This window comes from Aspergillus alliaceus (genome assembly GCF_009176365.1).
Source record: "Aspergillus alliaceus strain CBS 536.65 unplaced genomic scaffold BDW43scaffold_45, whole genome shotgun sequence".
NCBI lineage: Eukaryota > Fungi > Ascomycota > Eurotiomycetes > Eurotiales > Aspergillaceae > Aspergillus > Aspergillus alliaceus.
In genome coordinates, this window is record NW_022474728.1 from 196,739 (window position 1) to 212,448 (window position 15,710).

General features: G+C 49.5%; 8 protein-coding genes across 8 annotated transcripts; 2 read left to right on the forward strand and 6 right to left on the reverse strand.

Annotated features, from left to right (window-relative positions):
* Positions 1-258: 258 nt before the first annotated feature.
* nop12 (rRNA-processing protein NOP12) lies at positions 259-2,205 on the reverse strand. The gene is made up of 2 exons (XM_032043047.1): positions 1,962-2,205; positions 259-1,900 (listed from the first exon to the last, which is right to left on the reverse strand). Exons 1-2 carry the CDS (start codon positions 2,085-2,087, stop codon positions 431-433), a joined length of 1,596 nt encoding a protein of 531 aa, XP_031897028.1. The 5' UTR covers positions 2,088-2,205; the 3' UTR covers positions 259-430.
* Positions 2,206-2,624: 419 nt separating this feature from the next.
* BDW43DRAFT_286452 (uncharacterized protein) lies at positions 2,625-3,530 on the reverse strand. The gene is made up of 2 exons (XM_032043048.1): positions 3,411-3,530; positions 2,625-3,232 (listed from the first exon to the last, which is right to left on the reverse strand). The coding sequence occupies exons 1-2, from the start codon at positions 3,490-3,492 to the stop codon at positions 3,099-3,101; spliced, it is 216 nt and encodes a 71-aa protein (XP_031897029.1). The 5' UTR covers positions 3,493-3,530; the 3' UTR covers positions 2,625-3,098.
* Positions 3,200-6,289, forward strand: BDW43DRAFT_169982 (uncharacterized protein). Its single transcript, XM_032038723.1, has 4 exons — positions 3,200-4,457; positions 4,519-4,588; positions 4,646-5,132; positions 5,193-6,289. Exons 1-4 carry the CDS (start codon positions 3,554-3,556, stop codon positions 5,829-5,831), a joined length of 2,100 nt encoding a protein of 699 aa, XP_031897030.1. The 5' UTR covers positions 3,200-3,553; the 3' UTR covers positions 5,832-6,289.
* Positions 6,290-6,485: 196 nt separating this feature from the next.
* Positions 6,486-9,790, reverse strand: BDW43DRAFT_286457 (RNA-processing protein PTA1). The gene is made up of 8 exons (XM_032043049.1): positions 9,215-9,790; positions 8,929-9,091; positions 8,748-8,878; positions 8,480-8,683; positions 8,079-8,427; positions 7,200-8,029; positions 7,072-7,142; positions 6,486-7,010 (listed from the first exon to the last, which is right to left on the reverse strand). Exons 1-8 carry the CDS (start codon positions 9,550-9,552, stop codon positions 6,859-6,861), a joined length of 2,238 nt encoding a protein of 745 aa, XP_031897031.1. The 5' UTR covers positions 9,553-9,790; the 3' UTR covers positions 6,486-6,858.
* A 413-nt stretch (positions 9,791-10,203) lies between these two features.
* Positions 10,204-10,854, reverse strand: BDW43DRAFT_286458 (uncharacterized protein). Its single transcript, XM_032043050.1, has 3 exons — positions 10,796-10,854; positions 10,434-10,742; positions 10,204-10,401 (listed from the first exon to the last, which is right to left on the reverse strand). The coding sequence occupies exons 2-3, from the start codon at positions 10,603-10,605 to the stop codon at positions 10,337-10,339; spliced, it is 237 nt and encodes a 78-aa protein (XP_031897032.1). The 5' UTR covers positions 10,606-10,742; positions 10,796-10,854; the 3' UTR covers positions 10,204-10,336.
* Positions 10,618-11,078, reverse strand: BDW43DRAFT_314251 (uncharacterized protein; the record flags this gene model as incomplete). The annotated part of the gene is made up of 3 exons (XM_032047760.1): positions 10,618-10,718; positions 10,783-10,935; positions 11,003-11,078. The coding sequence occupies 3 exons, from the start codon at positions 11,076-11,078 to the stop codon at positions 10,618-10,620; spliced, it is 330 nt and encodes a 109-aa protein (XP_031897033.1).
* A 381-nt stretch (positions 11,079-11,459) lies between these two features.
* BDW43DRAFT_286461 (uncharacterized protein) lies at positions 11,460-12,537 on the forward strand. The gene is made up of 3 exons (XM_032043051.1): positions 11,460-11,659; positions 11,746-11,870; positions 11,954-12,537. Exons 1-3 carry the CDS (start codon positions 11,646-11,648, stop codon positions 12,040-12,042), a joined length of 228 nt encoding a protein of 75 aa, XP_031897034.1. The 5' UTR covers positions 11,460-11,645; the 3' UTR covers positions 12,043-12,537.
* Positions 12,538-15,475, reverse strand: BDW43DRAFT_286462 (dolichyl-diphosphooligosaccharide--protein glycosyltransferase subunit STT3). The gene is made up of 6 exons (XM_032043052.1): positions 15,258-15,475; positions 15,162-15,185; positions 14,951-15,031; positions 14,255-14,848; positions 13,076-14,204; positions 12,538-13,016 (listed from the first exon to the last, which is right to left on the reverse strand). The coding sequence occupies exons 1-6, from the start codon at positions 15,385-15,387 to the stop codon at positions 12,746-12,748; spliced, it is 2,229 nt and encodes a 742-aa protein (XP_031897035.1). The 5' UTR covers positions 15,388-15,475; the 3' UTR covers positions 12,538-12,745.
* Between the last annotated feature and the right edge of the window lie 235 nt (positions 15,476-15,710).

Genomic DNA, 15,710 nt, shown 5'->3' on the forward strand with positions numbered 1-15,710 from the left:
TGATTTGATTGAGTGGTGATCGATCGACGGTTATGAATCAACTATCCCGTGACACAAGCTGGCACAGTTCGCAACGATGATTGCGATAGATATCGAGTGTCACAGCTAATTTCCTCCGAATAAATGTTTGAATATCATGGGCTGGTTTGGGATTTGAACTAAAGTATGGATCTCGGGGGAATGACGTCAGAGTCCTGGACTGCTCCAAAGGGTGCAATGGTCTACCGTAGTATCACTACTCGTACTATACATACATACACTACTACTACTACTACTACTACTACTACTAACTGGACCGATATAGGTCATACTTCCACGGTCATGCAGGTACGATACCAGTAGGTTAAAGATCTTGCTTTTTTGTAAAATACATGCATGAGGAACAGAACACTTCGTAATACAACCGTCCTCATTTTTTAGATGGCTCAATCTATGCAGTCTTCCTCTTCTTCCCTCCAGCAGCCTTATATGCTGCGGCTCGTTGGCTACTCCGGTTCTTCGGTTTGCCTTTGCTGCCACGACTCTTCGTCTTGACACGGATGCGCGATGACCCATCATCAGTCGCTCGGTGGCCTTCGAACACTAACGAGTTGTTGGAGATTGACTTCGCTGCATCCGCCTTGGCCTTGGCCGCGCCCGCTCTACCAAAGAGCTTACCAGCACGGCCCTGAAGCGTCTTGTCCGCCTCCCGAAGGTTTTGGCCTTGGTTGCTACCACTAGCTTCGCGCTTCTTCGGCTGTTTCTTGGCTCGCGTGACACGCAGCTTTCGGGGGAGCATGGGCGGATATTGCTTTCCATCAAGCAAAAGGGCCTCCTCCACGCAGTTCTGATCGTAGAACTGGACATAAGCAAATCCCTTCGAAACCCGGGTAACGCTATCGCGTACGACTCGAACGGACTCAACGTTGCCGTGGCGGGAAGTCTGATCTTTGGGTTTGCTAGTATGGGCATTGAAGGTTCGCCAAAGTCCCTCTTCGACGTCAGCCGGAGCCTTCTTCTTCTTCCGTTTCTCTTCATCGTCGGGGTTGCTTTCGTGGTCCACAAAGTTGAGATTGCCGACAAAGACGCAGCGCTTGTTATCGACTGGGGCGGGATGTGCAACGCTGTCAACGCGCAGGTGTCTGTCCAGAACGATAGTCCCGTTCAGAGCAGCAGGGGCCTTCCGAGCGGCCTGAACAGTGCTAAGAACGACATAAGCATTGGTGCTAGGAGTGGTTTCATCCAGAACATCGCGCTTCGCAAAAGCAGCACGCTTCGGGACTTTTCCGCCGCTCGCGAAGGCTGTAGAACGGAAGCGTATCGACTCCACTTTGTGAGGTCCCGTAGATTCAGGGAGCGTAGAAAGGAACGATTCAAAATGTTTTAAGAGGGCCTTCTTAGCAGACTTAGACTTGATGGCCTCGCTGGAGACATTGCTCAGGAATACCGTACGGTTGGACTTGTCGATATCCGATGACGATGCTTCGCCGCTCCTGGATTCGTGTTGGGGAATCACAATTTCTCCACCTTCCTCCGAGCTTTCATCCTCTTCATCCTCGTTTTCGGATTTGTCGGTAGAGTCTACTTCGTCTTCTTGGTCATCCTCGGCTTTCTGCCGCTTTGGCTTTTCTGAACGGCGCTTCTCTTCTTCCTTCTGTTCTTCTTTGGCTATGCGACGCATGTAAGATTCTTCGAGATCTTCCCCCGCTACTCTCTTTCGTTTGCGACTAGAAGGCTTAGAAGCTGCTTGAGTAGGTTCACCGGCGTCGATCGAGACATCGGAAGCTTCTTGCATGACCTGGTCTTCATCTTCGGGTCCATCTTCAGATTCCGAGACGTCTTCACGGATGTCGTCATCTGCGGTGGGTTTTCCAGCGGTGATAGTATTCTTGGGAAACGATGGCGCTTTTACTGGGCCCGCCTAAAACATGTGACAATCATTAGCCAGGTCCATCATGAAGTAAAATCAAACAACAACGTACGCTCGTCTCAAATAGGGACGCCAATGCTGGGTCAACTGAAGCATTTCCACGTAGGAAAGGAAGAGACGTTTCGGATTTTTCTGCTTGCGGAATGTTCTCCGGCTGGGACTTGGATTTCTTGCCCATGGTGATGTTGATTTCAAGAGTGACCTGCCTCTCCGATATGAAGCTTGTTCCTGGCGTAAGAAACCAGAAAAAAAAAAGAAGCAAAAATGGAAAGAGGAATTGCAATGGCGGAGAGGCGTATTTTCCTCTCTGTTGCTTTGCGTACTCGGCGTAATTTTTTTTCTTCTTGTTTTACTCTTTTAGGATCTTGGCAACGGAAGCTGATATATCACGTGGGGACATCTAATAAATAGCGTTTACTATTCTTCAATCCCCCATGACGTGTATCTCAATCGACCGAGTGTGATGTCGGTCAATCAACATAAGATCGCGTAGTACTTGGTACTGCATTATCTTCTTCTCTTTCATACTCGGACTTTTGGATTTGGTTGTCCATGGGATAACATGAGATCGCCAGCAGGCAATATATCATCATACCCTCCACAGGCGGTGAGGAGCGACCCGCGTGAAGGAAAAGCGAAAAGACGGGCAGAAAAGCACCAGACAATACAGGCGGCATACGGCAGCGTGACGCTCTCTCAGTCCCTCGCTCCCTCGCTCTCGGTCATGATCAATCATTCTTTCTCCCTCCACCAGCAGCAGCCATTTTTATCTGCGCTGACGCTCTGGTGGCTTCCATACTCAATCGTTTCCATAATCGCTCGCTACGGGATTACTATTTGTCTCTCATAGACCTTGACATCAACCCTCCTCTCTTCTATGCCGCCCATCCTCCCGCAGCGCTTTACTGTCGTATTGCCCGCTTCGTGAAGTCAACCTCCACCTCCCTCCTCTTCGTCGTCCTTCGCCCTCCCCCCACCAAGTCCTCATTTGCGCCGAACTTGCATTATTCTACATCCTTCCTGTCCTATAAAAAGTGCTATTGGGTTAATTTTGCGAGAACCGACGTCCTTGGGCCACATTCTGCAACTGCGGTCTGAGGGAATCGTACTCGGTCGCGGCAGCTGGAGTTACCACCGGGTTTGCGATTGGCGCATTGTTAAACGGTACGTTTTTTGCTGGCCTACAAGCTCATTGATGACTTGATCTGGACTTAATGCGATGCCCCCATGATTCCTGCCCCCTGCCAAAGCCGAGTGTCGCTGCTCCTCTGGCGCACTTCCCAGCGCTCAAGCCGGGAACGAATGATTGTCCGTGAGTCTGGGGTGTGTGATCAAATCTCCGCACCGCCTTCAGACGCTTTGCCCTCCCCAACGTGCTTTTCCTTTTCCCCTTCCTGTCGATTTTTTTTGTCTTCCTTGTTAATTCACTGGAAACGGAGCCTTAGCACATCTACGATGCATTTTCTGAACTTCTCTAACATTTTCTCTCCGGGTTATTTAGCTTTTGATCCAACTTCACCCTCTTGACCGCCAGCTTCCTTCCCCACGAGCATACTGAAAATCAACTTTGGTGAAACACACATTTCGCCTTCCTTTCCTTTTTTTTTGAAGCAACCGAAGTCTGCGCACCACTCTCCATAACTAATGGAGGTGGCCGAAAGCAGGGAAACTACTTCGGTCGGCCCGCCAGCCGGGGCGGAGTCCACCGTCACCAATGGCGAACACCACCTTCTTATTGACCACGCACTCATGGAAGATGATGATGATGATGGACGGTCGAGTAGTCTAAGTGAAATTGACGACGTCTCAGAGAATATGGTATTTGACCTCGAATCGCCTAAACCTGAGAAGATCATTGCGGAGAATGATTCGGAGGCGGAAACAGAGCGCATCGAAGATTCTCCAAATCATATCCGCTTACGAAGAGACATTGTTGTAAGCGCAACCAGTCACGGTCCGAGCCCCAGCAAGCTGGCCCAGTCCACAACGTACGATGAAGTTGAAGACGAAGATCATCTACCGGACGATTCACCTAGCAAGCCCCGTTTAAAAAATAACCAGGTCCCTGACCTGGGTGAAGAGACGCCAGGGCCTGAGGACTCCGCGCTTTCAGAAGGCATTGGAAAGAAACGTAAGCGGTCTGGCTCGACTGACGAGCTGGGCACGGAACTGGATGAAGAGGATGAGCCTCCTCAGAAGCGCCGCGGTTCCCTCAAAAGTGACCTGAGTGATCCTCCCGCAGACGACATTGTACTAACACCTGAGCCCATCGAGGAGCCCATTGAAGAGCCACCCAAGTCAAACGAAGAAGAGACCCCAGCGGATGACATCCCCGAGTCCGACTTGCCAGCCGCTCCTACCAGGGGAAGAAAGAGCAAGAAGGGAAAGCGAAAAGGTCGAAAAACGAGGGATGCCGATGAGGACGCCGACATGGCTCTTGAAACTGGCGCGGAAGGCGGTGGGGATGATATCCTCGGAGATGAGGAGGCTGCCGAACGTGGAGAAGAAGGAGATGATGGTGAAGCAGCCGCCAAACTTGAGGAAGAATGTAAGTCATCATGGCGTCCCAGGCTATTACGCGCATCATTCGTGCTAATGTTTGGGTGTAGCAGTGAAACGGGTATCCGCGATGGAGTCACTAGCTATATTAGAGCGGGAGTTTGCCGCCCTACGCGACAAGTAAGGATCCCTGCGTCTCTTCGTCAGACATGCATTGGTTACTGACTAAGCCAATAGGATCTATGATGAGCGAGTCTCTAAACTCAATCGCGAGCTTGAAATGTTGAATGGGCCCAATCCGACGCATCCCGAGTTCTTGCGTCAGTTGGAGTGTATTCAACGGTATCGTGACGCCAAGATCCAATACGAACATACCTTGTATCAATACCGATTCAAAGCTCTGGTGAACAAGAGCTTGGCCGAACGGGCGCAGGCACATAGTACTTTTTTCCAGCGGATTCGGGACGTTCGCGAAAAACAATCGAGTAATATCAGCAAGCAGTTCTATGCTATCCAACATGACCGCTTCAAGACGGATGAAATCAGCCCACAGCATTATATCCCGTTCCCCACCCGCCGTTCGCAACAGATTGCCAATCAGACTGCCTACAATCAAGAAGTATCCATTCTGGCTGGTGTTGCGAAATATGTCGGTTTCCCCGCTGCGCCTTCATTGTCTGCTGCACGGCCAGCTGAACTCGAAGATGACATGGAAAAAATGGGCGTGAGTTTGTTCTGAAAGCCCTCTGATCGTAATGCTTTATCACTAACTCAACCCGCGCAGATCTCCATTGAAACAAGACCTCCCATCCCACACCATCACTCGACATTACCACGAGGCGCAATGTCGTCTATGTCGTCGAACGTTTTCCGCACCGCTGCAGAGGAGGCGTTCCTAGAACAGACGCCTTGGGCCAACCCACAGCATCCAATTCACCATCAACAGCATATGCCGCAAAGACCTCAAAGCCGGGTCTTTGAGAACCCGCGGGCACCGGCGTACACCACACCAGCGGCTCAGAAACGAGTGGTGGACATTCACGCTCCTAACGGGTCGGCATCCACCATCGCCGAAAACTCCTCGGCCAATAACACACCCTATGATCACGAGCAGGCCACTCAGGGTGTCGGGCCGTATGGGAATCCCGAATACGACGCAGACCGACGATCCGGATTCCGATCGTTAAGCTCCTCCCCGCTAGATGTGCGGAAATCCCATCCGTCCTCGTATAACACCCTTGACAACCGATCACCACCGCACCGGAATGCCGGTTACTCACCGCCTCCCGCCCGATTAGGGCTCTTCCAATCGAAACGCGACTCATCACCACCCCTATCCTCCAAGCCAGTAAATTCCATTCATCATCATGGATCAACCGGAGTCTTAGGCGGCTCCGGCTCGAATCGAATGACAGCCCGATAGAACCGAAAGATTTCCACCGTCGTAACCCTTCCATCCTCCTTTCTCTATCACACCTCATAACGTTTTCACATATTGTCTCCATACCGGTTTGGATAGTGCATTGGGCCTCACGCGGTGTTGTAGAGTTGCTCTTCTATCATATTCTTTTTCTTTCTCTTTTATAATGTATGTACGGGTTGGCATGTACGACTGGAATCGAAACAGGGATGAACTTCAATCTCACTTACAGTACCCCTTCATTTTCTCATTTTCAAGTCTTCTCGACATTTCCTTATATCTTGGTCTCGGCGAATTGTGAATATGGGATTCAAATGGATGCATTGCTGGGCTTGCTTTTGTGTTGCTACCTTTGTATAGCACAATACCTATCTACCTACCTATCTATACATGCTCTGATACATATATTGGCTATGAAGCCTTATTTATTCTATCTCAGCTGGGTGCTCTTTCCTTAGATTATGCAATAGAGATACAAGAATTAGAATAGACTTAATTTGCACATATTTCATAATCATGTATATTTTTCCTTACCACCCGACTCTACATCACTATCACGTATATATCATGGAAGTCGATGGTTCCAATAACATGTTTAATATCATATATTTGTAAAAATCCTATCTCGAATAAGTGGTATTTCTAAATGATCAAGAAGAAAGAACAGCACTAGACAATCTAGACTAGACTGATATTCCATACACGAATGTATCATTGCATGCGATATGCATTTCATTTCCGCTGTAAATCCGCCCGAACATACGGTAAAGCCATGGGGTAATAGCTGTCTGTAACGGTAAATGGAAAACAGAATCAGGTCTCTGTCAAAACATGATATTGTCTATTCTCCCCGGATAAAAGGCTGATTATGTCAGAGTTCCGATTCGCTTCGCTCCCATTCATTTCGATGGCAATCCGACGGGTATTGAAGCGTGGGAAAGCCGGTGACGAGGGGTTGAGGTCTCGGATTGTGTTTACGGCCGTAGAGCGGTGCGGTTGCTGGCTGTGCTTGTTAGTTGGAGCCTGGTGTTTAGGCGCCATTTGCAAGTGTTTGGTTGTTCTCTGACCCAACTGTGCGGGTCACCAAAGTAGATTGTTGGTCGGGTTGAGGTTGTTGTACGGCTGCACTCTGGGGTCGCCATTTGGCTAGGACTTTACCAGCGACGGGTCGGGATTCCTCGTCTGATGGTGAAAGACTAGTTAGCGGGGGCTAATCAGAGAGACTTGTTGTTCGGTAGCTTACATGTTTGGTAAACATCCTCCAGGGCATTGAGACACATCTCCCGCGCAGGGGGCCGGAACATAATCAAGTAACTAATCTTATGTCAGTTCAATGTGGCCATCGGGTCTCATGGGACATAGGGTACGTACAGCAGAGATTGGACACAGAGGTTCACTCTCTCCGGATCTTTTGCGAGACTTGCTACCCGTTTCGTGATAGGAATGGTTACTTCCGGAATCTCACTGAGAAACCGGATAAAAATCTTCGTATCCCGAGAATCCAAGTATGGCAGGAATCCGTCCAGAAGCCGCAGTGACCAGTGGTCGTAGTGCAACGGTACCGAAGATTCCTCATCTTCCTCGGCTCGCTGCGAAGCAGTAAATTTCATTTGAATCCGGTCATTATACCATTCCTCGTTCAACCACATGATTCCTACATTCACCCGGCCCCTGAAATCCTCGAGTATATATCGATACAATGTTTCGCGTATAGAATTGGATATTGTCAGCTTCTTTGACGATGGGTCTTGATCGGTCTTCTTGTACCCCTCTAAACCAGAGGGCGCCCGTGTCGCGAGTCGGGTGAGTAGCGTTACCCAAGCATCCCGATCAAACGTGCTTCCGGCCAACCTCGAAAAGCCTAGATGTTGCTGGCTCTTTCCTTTTCCGGTGTTTGCCGCCACACCGCTTGATGCCAGCATGTCAAACACTCTTCCTACTGCACTTCTGCCAATCTCTGCAGCCTCATTTTCCGCCAACGGGGGAGGCTGCGGGAGCACAAATGGACCGAGTGACACCAGATCGGGCTGAAGATCAGCCGTTTCAGCCAATAACGCATCTACCTGCTCTGCCACCGGCTCGGAAACGTCCATGGGCTGGTATTCGGGCTCATAGTCATCATCCTCTTCCTCAGCCGCTGCCGGCGGAGGGGGCTGCGCAGCTTGCTGCTTCTGGAGTGTCTGATACCGCATTCGTACAGCCTATGATAAATTAGAACTCGTTTTCTCGGGTTTAGGGTTTGAAACATACGTCAAGGGCTTGGTGCATAGCAGATTGGTCTACTCGAGCTAGCACAGGGACCACAATCTTGACAAGAAGGTCAACGGGTAATTGCTTCACGTCAAAAGAGGAGAGTCCAGTGTCTTCGGTTAAGGTATAGAGCTGCGAGTAACTGATTGGGCCCGGAGGAAGTGGAGGCACCTTGATTAGCGGAGGGGATTCGACATCCAATTTTGCCCGTTTCATATTGTCTAAACCATCAGTTGGCTCGGCCGGCAGGCCACGCTTCTTGGAGCTATCATCAACGGCTTCCAAACGCGATTGCATTAAACGCTCGATATGCTGCTGCATTTTGCTCGCGAGAGGATGACTAGGGTTTCTAGACCACCCGTCAGCGTTTCACCTTTGCCAAAAACAGCATCCCTGCTCACCTCTTCATTATGTGGATCATGAAAGCTCTGGCTGTCCGTTCCATCGACTTGACGCCAACGCGAACTGCAGGTGTCACCGGGGTCCGTGCTTGTCTTGCAGGAACGAAGCTTAGGATCGCATTGATAATTTTGTTACCGATGGACTGGCGGGTTCGAATCAGGACTGCTAGACAGTTCAATGTCGCGTTCACTAGAAGGGGGTCGCTGATGAAGACAGTTCAGTTAGCAGGACACGGCATAATTGACTCGGCGACGATCAGCTCTATACCTTTCATCTTCCTGAAAGACGGCTAGAAGCCTGTCCAGTAGACCCGACGCTTCGGCCTCGAGATTCGGCAGGGCGAGGAGGGAATGGTTTTTAGGAACAATGGCCAGTGAAGTTTCATTTTGCTCCGGCCGCTAAGAGGCTGTCAATATCAAAAATCTTTCCTTTTAGTCTCTGTACATACTCTAGGGTCCGTTAAGCCGTGTGTCTGAACTTGAACAACGCGCTGCACGAACTTGATACAGCCTAATTTCACCGGAAATGGGAATGTGTCCCATTTCCGCAGTAAATCGTCCTTGATGGCGGTCATATTCTCCCAAACTGCGGAATCTTCGGGATGGTTGATGCTGCGATTGTCAAAAATGTCAGTTCCCGCGATTTCCCATTGACCGATTTAATTCCGTTTCCTGCGCACTTCTACGAGATCTCTCACCCGGGGTGAAAGAGAAGGGAGAGCATTGGTCACCTACATATGCCTAAACACCAGGGGATACAAACTGGCCGCAGCTTCCACTATATGTCTCAAAGTCACTGTATCCTTCTCCGGCAACTCCAACGTCTCTCGCAGTGTCTGCAAAGCCGGCGCAGCCAGCTGTTCCTTCTGAGCCGAGGCCAGCGCTGGGCTAGAGAAGGTCTCCGCTAAGAATTCTGCACCCCATCGTCGCAATTCCAATCGCGAGCTCGCACCAATTATAGGAAGAATGCCGTTCACAATCTGTGGGTAAAATGCGGAATCGCCCAGCACTAGATTGCGGGCAGCGTTGAGCTGGGCGATCTGGTCGACAAGGTTACCTGCCGGCTGAGCCATGACGGCTCTGTTCAACCGGCCCGGAAGGTAGGTTAAAGAAGGATTTCGACAACTAGACGAATAATCTACGATCAATAGAATCTATGGGAAGCATGAAAATAGAGTAGCGGCTTCGGGTTATAAAGGACGCGACAAGCGGGCTGGCCACGAAACTGCCAGAAGGTCACCAGTGGGATATAGGACGCGCCAATACCGGTGACGAAAGGAATTGTATCCGGGGCGAGGAGCGACAGACAAGGATATGATAGTAGATAGTAAAAGTTGGGAAAAAGAAAGATGGACCGGGAGATTCCAAGATGACGCCGATGGAGATTGGTTGGAGATTGGATTGGAGATTGGAAGTCACCTGCTGCGGGCCGGCAATTCGGCCGATCATTTATTCTATTTGTTTCAAACAACATCAACAACACAAGATGTTCAATTACACACAGGAGAAGTAATATGATAATGATATAAATACACTTTGAAAATATGTATATACACCGAATTGATTGCATTTCGTCGATCGTTTTCTAATTGACAAGCTACATATACGTGCATACCTACAGGTACTACATACCGCTATACTGTAGTACTAGTTATGCTCCCTGGCCCTTCGGCTTATTTATATAGCGGTTCCCTTCATGCAGTGCGCTAAGCTACTACAATTGACTACTCTATCATATCATATGTCAAGGAGAACGCAAGGAGGCCTTTTGCAAGATACACTAACAATAAGTAAGAAACATTCGTGAAGAGATTCTATGCGGTCTCACTGTTCGTCTCTAGAAATCCTATCGCGCTTTCATGCATGAGATCCCGGCAGTGATACTAGTAATCTCGCTAGAACTTTGCGCGCAGCACTATAATCTGGCATATATTTCCGCAAAAAACTCTTCCACTCCCGATCCTCCTCGAGTCAGTCCCTGAGGTACAGACATACTCCCACCAGACAGGGAAAATAGCCAGACGCTTCCCAATCATGAATACCTGTGAGACGGATACTTCCACAACCATGATATTGATATTCGTGAGATCTCCGTGTGGAAAGGTATAAGGCCTAGCGAGAGGCATATGATTGCGAAGTCATATGCGCGCAGCCTCTGGAACGGCTTCACTTAAACCATGCTTCATATCCGCCCGGAATTTGTCCTCAGAAGCCAGAGGACCAAGGGAACCCGGGACCTCTTATTCACAAATAGAAAGTTAGAGTATATTGAACGTCCCCCGAGAGCTTGCATGTGGTCTGACTAGATTTGCGAAGCTGCGGCAAATACTCCGCGGTCTGCCTTGCTACATTTTCCGTTTCATCGGTAGAGAGCTTTGGCCAGGCATCGCTGACGGACTCCCCGGGAATGCGCTTCATGAAGATCAAGGCATGGCCGCCTTCCCAAGACTCAATGACTATCGGTCCGTGAGTTCTCCTCCACAAACTGAATGTTTAGCGCTTCAAAGGTCGGAAGATTAGCACCTCGATCTTTTAGAATCAAGTTGGAGTCCTGTGACCAGATGCCTCGGTCGCCTGCTTCGTAGAATAGTTTTGACATGGCTTGTGTAGCTACAATGCTTTTGTAGTTCAGTAGCCCAGCTACACGCCGAAAAAGGGTCTGAGAAGCTCACCCCGAAAAAAAAATTTAATACTAGTATTGAATGATAACGAAAAACTAAGCAAAAGTTACTGAATTAATTGTCTCAAAGCGCCTTTCAAAGGGTACTAGATATGTTGCTTAGAATGACAACGAATGCACTTCAGCGTGGCTGGCTATTTATAGCCTGTCGTGCATTGTCACACAAGCTCTTTCGTTAATCACATCTAATCTTGTTATTTTAGTATATGAAGGCTATAAACTAATCTCAAAGTACGAGGACATGTACATATTACCTGAGTATCAGTTTAGCATGTTTAGCATCAGCAACCGGCATAAATCCGCCAATCAACCTTAACTCCGACATTCAAACCCGCCAAGACATTTGATCAAAAGACTGGCGATAATCTTCCACAGCGTCCACTTAGTACTCACTGCCTCGCCATACCCCCTCACTACCGTCTCAATCCCCTCAGAACCTTACGAAACCATTCTAGCTTCCCAACACCCATATCAAGATCCAGAAAAATGGCCTCCGGAATGTACGTCTCTCTCGCAACGCATACGACAACCACCCCCTCTTCATACCCTCAGTACCAGAGAGCCTATACTAACCCTAGAGCCTCAGCTTCAACTCCACTTACTACGGCAAAGACTACCGCGCCGGAGCTGCCCTCCTGCGCGCCCGTCGCCCCTACCTCGTCAAGAATGCCCTGACCGGACTTGGCCTCGTCGGGTTTACCATCGCCGTCTGTAAGTACTCCGAACTCATCCATCGACCCAGAAATAAGTATCAAACGGAAGGGATTATATACTTACCAATTGGTTCTTCAAAGATGCCTATACCATCCGCGCAGTCGGCCAGGACGAATTCTCCGATGTCAAGGTTCCCGAGACACCCGCCAAGCCGCAGCAGAAGCAATGAACACGAATTGACCGTTCGATTTAATTCGTCGATACTTGAATGCCACTGCCGTTCGGATCAGCCTAGGTCATCGGTCGATCGTGGTAGGAATTGGACATCGATGGGCAGCAAAAATGGTTCGATTCAGTTGTTGACTCAGTATGGGTAGCGGGTACCGGAGTAATGTGGCGAAGTCTGTTTTGTTTTCTCAGCATTTCATGCTCGGGAGGCTTGATTAGGAAATGGCTTCGTTGTTAAAAAGTCAGGATCCTACTATGAGCTTACTGGGGGTGAAGTGATAGTGGGCGAGGAGCTGCCGCCCCGTATCCCTGCGCAGTTTGGGTGGTGCCACGCAGGTCGGTCGGTTGGATGCCCGGTTGATAAATATCTCTCAGCTCATTTTTGATTTGTTATTTGTTCTTTCCTTATTAGCATTTACGTCTGTATATTATCAGTTCGACTCAGTGAAGATACCACCCTCTTATTGACCGTGAAATTTTGATGCAGTATCATTATACCGAAATTGACTATATACCACGTAAACCCGATTGAAGAGGTTGGCTTTATGTTTGAATCACGTGTATTTTTTTAGAATCGTCTACATGGCCGCTTGAATCGGTGTTCAAAATACAAAGAACGTGGAATTGAAGTACATGATAAACAGGGAGAAGGGATTCTCTTATCCCTTAAGAGGCTAGGATTGGCGGAATCACGGACTCCACCTTTACTCGGTCCTCAGGACACGGGGTCCTCTCCTCTTGGTAGCGCGCTTCCGCTTGTGGCCTCGCTCAAAGGCTGCGGCGTTATTGTGATCACGGCCAAAGTTGTCGAGGTCCTTGACCTTGTAGATACGGATGATCCAGTTCTCGCTGGTGTACGCCTCCTCGAGGGTGGAGAGCTGGGGCCCTTCGGCGGGCAGTCGGGAGCCTCGGACACGGTCTACGGCCTGGCCTTGCTGGAAGAGGGAGTTGAAGTTGTGGTAGGACATTTTGTACCTGGTGGGTATCGTTAGCACATAAGAAACATAGTTCGCAAGACTAGGAGGAACCCTTACATCAAACTGTTGCGCATCGCGGGTGTCGCCTCATCATCCACACGGTATTCGCCCCGTGCAGTGAAGTAGTCCCGTTCCTTGACCTCATCCGGCCAGATGCCTTCGGCAATTCTGACCATCCAGAGGAACTTATTGATGTCGTCTCCGGAGTAGCCCAATAGTCCGCCGAATACCACCAACACATAATCGACATCGTGCTGGCGGAGGATAGGGTAGCTGACCTCTTCGCGGGAGCTCATCGCCTTTCCAACCGTGGCGATGTGGGTGTTATTCCAGGTATTGTTATCGACAAGAGTGGGGCGATCGGCCATGCCACCGATCTGATAACCGTAATCCCACCAGGACATGATCTTGGCGTTATCGGGGGTGTTCTGGCGAAGCCAGTAGTACGCTTCACGGTAGTCGTCGATGATATATTGGCTGCCGTCCGGCATCCGACTGGCCAGGACGACCGAAGGGGAAGAGTACGCATTGGACGTGACCCAAGTGCAGTGCGCGACGAACAGGAGCAGATAGATGACTGTAGAGGTGGTCACAACAGCCTTGGAGATATAAGAGGAAACTCCAACAATAGGGTTCCTCGTGGAACGGAGTCCATCGGTGGAAGATTCTTCGTTGAGCTTGGCTTGGGGAGTTGGTCCAGAAGATGCAAACACATACGTATCAATGATGGTGGACAACGCCAGCGCAGCCGCCACGCAGACAATAGGGGTCAGTGTCAGCATCAGACGAACCATGACACCTGCGAAGTAGCTTGCCAGCACTGCATAGATAATGACGAAAACATGCTCATCCTTGAGATCGCGGAAACACATGTAGACTCCGGCGGGGAAAAGCCAGATAAGCATGTTTAAGTCGAAGAAAAAGGCTGGCCAAGCAGTCGGCTGATGCTCCGAAACTGACGCAATGATGGGAATGTGGATCTTAGCGTAGCCGGTATCCCACAGAGAGTAAAAGCGACCGCTCCATGGAGCAATTACTCCAGACATAGTCAAGACAACAAGTCCGACGAAGGCAATGCCAAAGATGGTGATAACCATGGCCGTGAGAAGTCTTTGGAACTGCTTTCCCGGAATGAAGCCGCGGACAAAGTCAGCAAATGCCACAAGTTGAATCAGGCCAAAGACACCTAGGTGAACATTAGTATACCTCCTCCTGACCAACGGAGCGTACGCTTACCTAAGGCAGCCATATGGTCACTGTTGCGAATGGGCAGAAAGCCGACGAAAGGAATCTGCATGCTGGCCAATGTTCCCAATGCATACCAGGTGGTGTAGCTGATGTACAGACGGGAGCTATATCTTCCCATACAGAGGAGCACAAAGACGTGTAGGGGGATCAAGTTGGTGATGAAAACATAACCACCCCAAGCGGACACCATATACCCGTAAAAGAGAGCAGTCATCGCTCCCCACATGATCGAACCATTCTTGACAGCCTTGATCCACAAGAAGAAGGTGAACACAAGGAGAAAGATTGCAATGGCTTCGTTGTCATAACTACCCGCCACAGAACGAGAGATGTATCCCGGGGTAATGCCCATGAAAGCGGCAGCGAGGAGACCGGCGGACGGCGAGATAGACATCTCGCAAGTCAGGAGATACATAGCAAATGCCGTAAGGCCGGAGAATGCTGGCGCAAGCAAGACACAAATATTGCGAATGTCGACGGGAATGGTAAGGAATCGAAGTATGTGGTAGATCACGCCGCTGGTCACCATGAGACCTGGGTATAGCGTGCCACCAGTAACACGGCCCAGAGGGTGCCATGTTCCTGTATAGAATTGCCTGATGAGCATCACAAGTATCACAAACAGAAGACTACCACGGCCAGCTATTCATTATAGTTGGGATCGCTTGTCGTAAAATCACTTACGGTCATCAAACCAGTCCCAGAAGCTATAGAAGCCATTTTGCACCAAATATTTCGTTGCGCGAAAGTTAAACCAAGGGTCGACTGTACGATAAGGAGTTAGTGGATGCAGGAGTTCTGAAGTAAAAGAGAGGAACATGGGTTTTCTAGATCGGTCGAGGGCCGGAACTAGAGGTAAACGTCTCGGAGTATAGGTTGTCGACGCTGAACGTACATTCATGGATAATGCTTTCAAAACCTAACGCATGACAAGTCAGCCCCAATTGACTCAATGAGCACTTCCAGGTGTATTATATGTTAGGAGACATACGAATCACACTAAACAGTCGACTAGAAACCGCAGCGGCGGCGATTGTAAATAGAATGATAATGCGCAGCAGGCCGCGCGTGTTCCTGCCGGTGCTGCCTTTTAACAAGGCATCAACAGGTGTTTCGGCCATAACGGCCAGAGAAGAAAAGGAAAAAGAAAAATCAATGGGTAAAGGAAAAGAGAGTTGGCCCTCGTCCTGCCCTGGAGCTGAAGAGAGGAGTAGTTGGATGTTTCGTTGGTTGAATGGAGACAGCTTCGCAAGGTGGTCACTTCCGAGGCTTGGCATCAGGCACGTTCATCCATAACTTTACAATACCGTCACAATTGAACTCTCCACGCCCCCACACCGCCTCCCTTTGATATTGATCAACCGTCACTGTTAGTCAATACCTACTACTGACGATAACTCTTGCCCTCTACGTACCTCTTTCTCTCCCCCTGTTTAGTATTCCT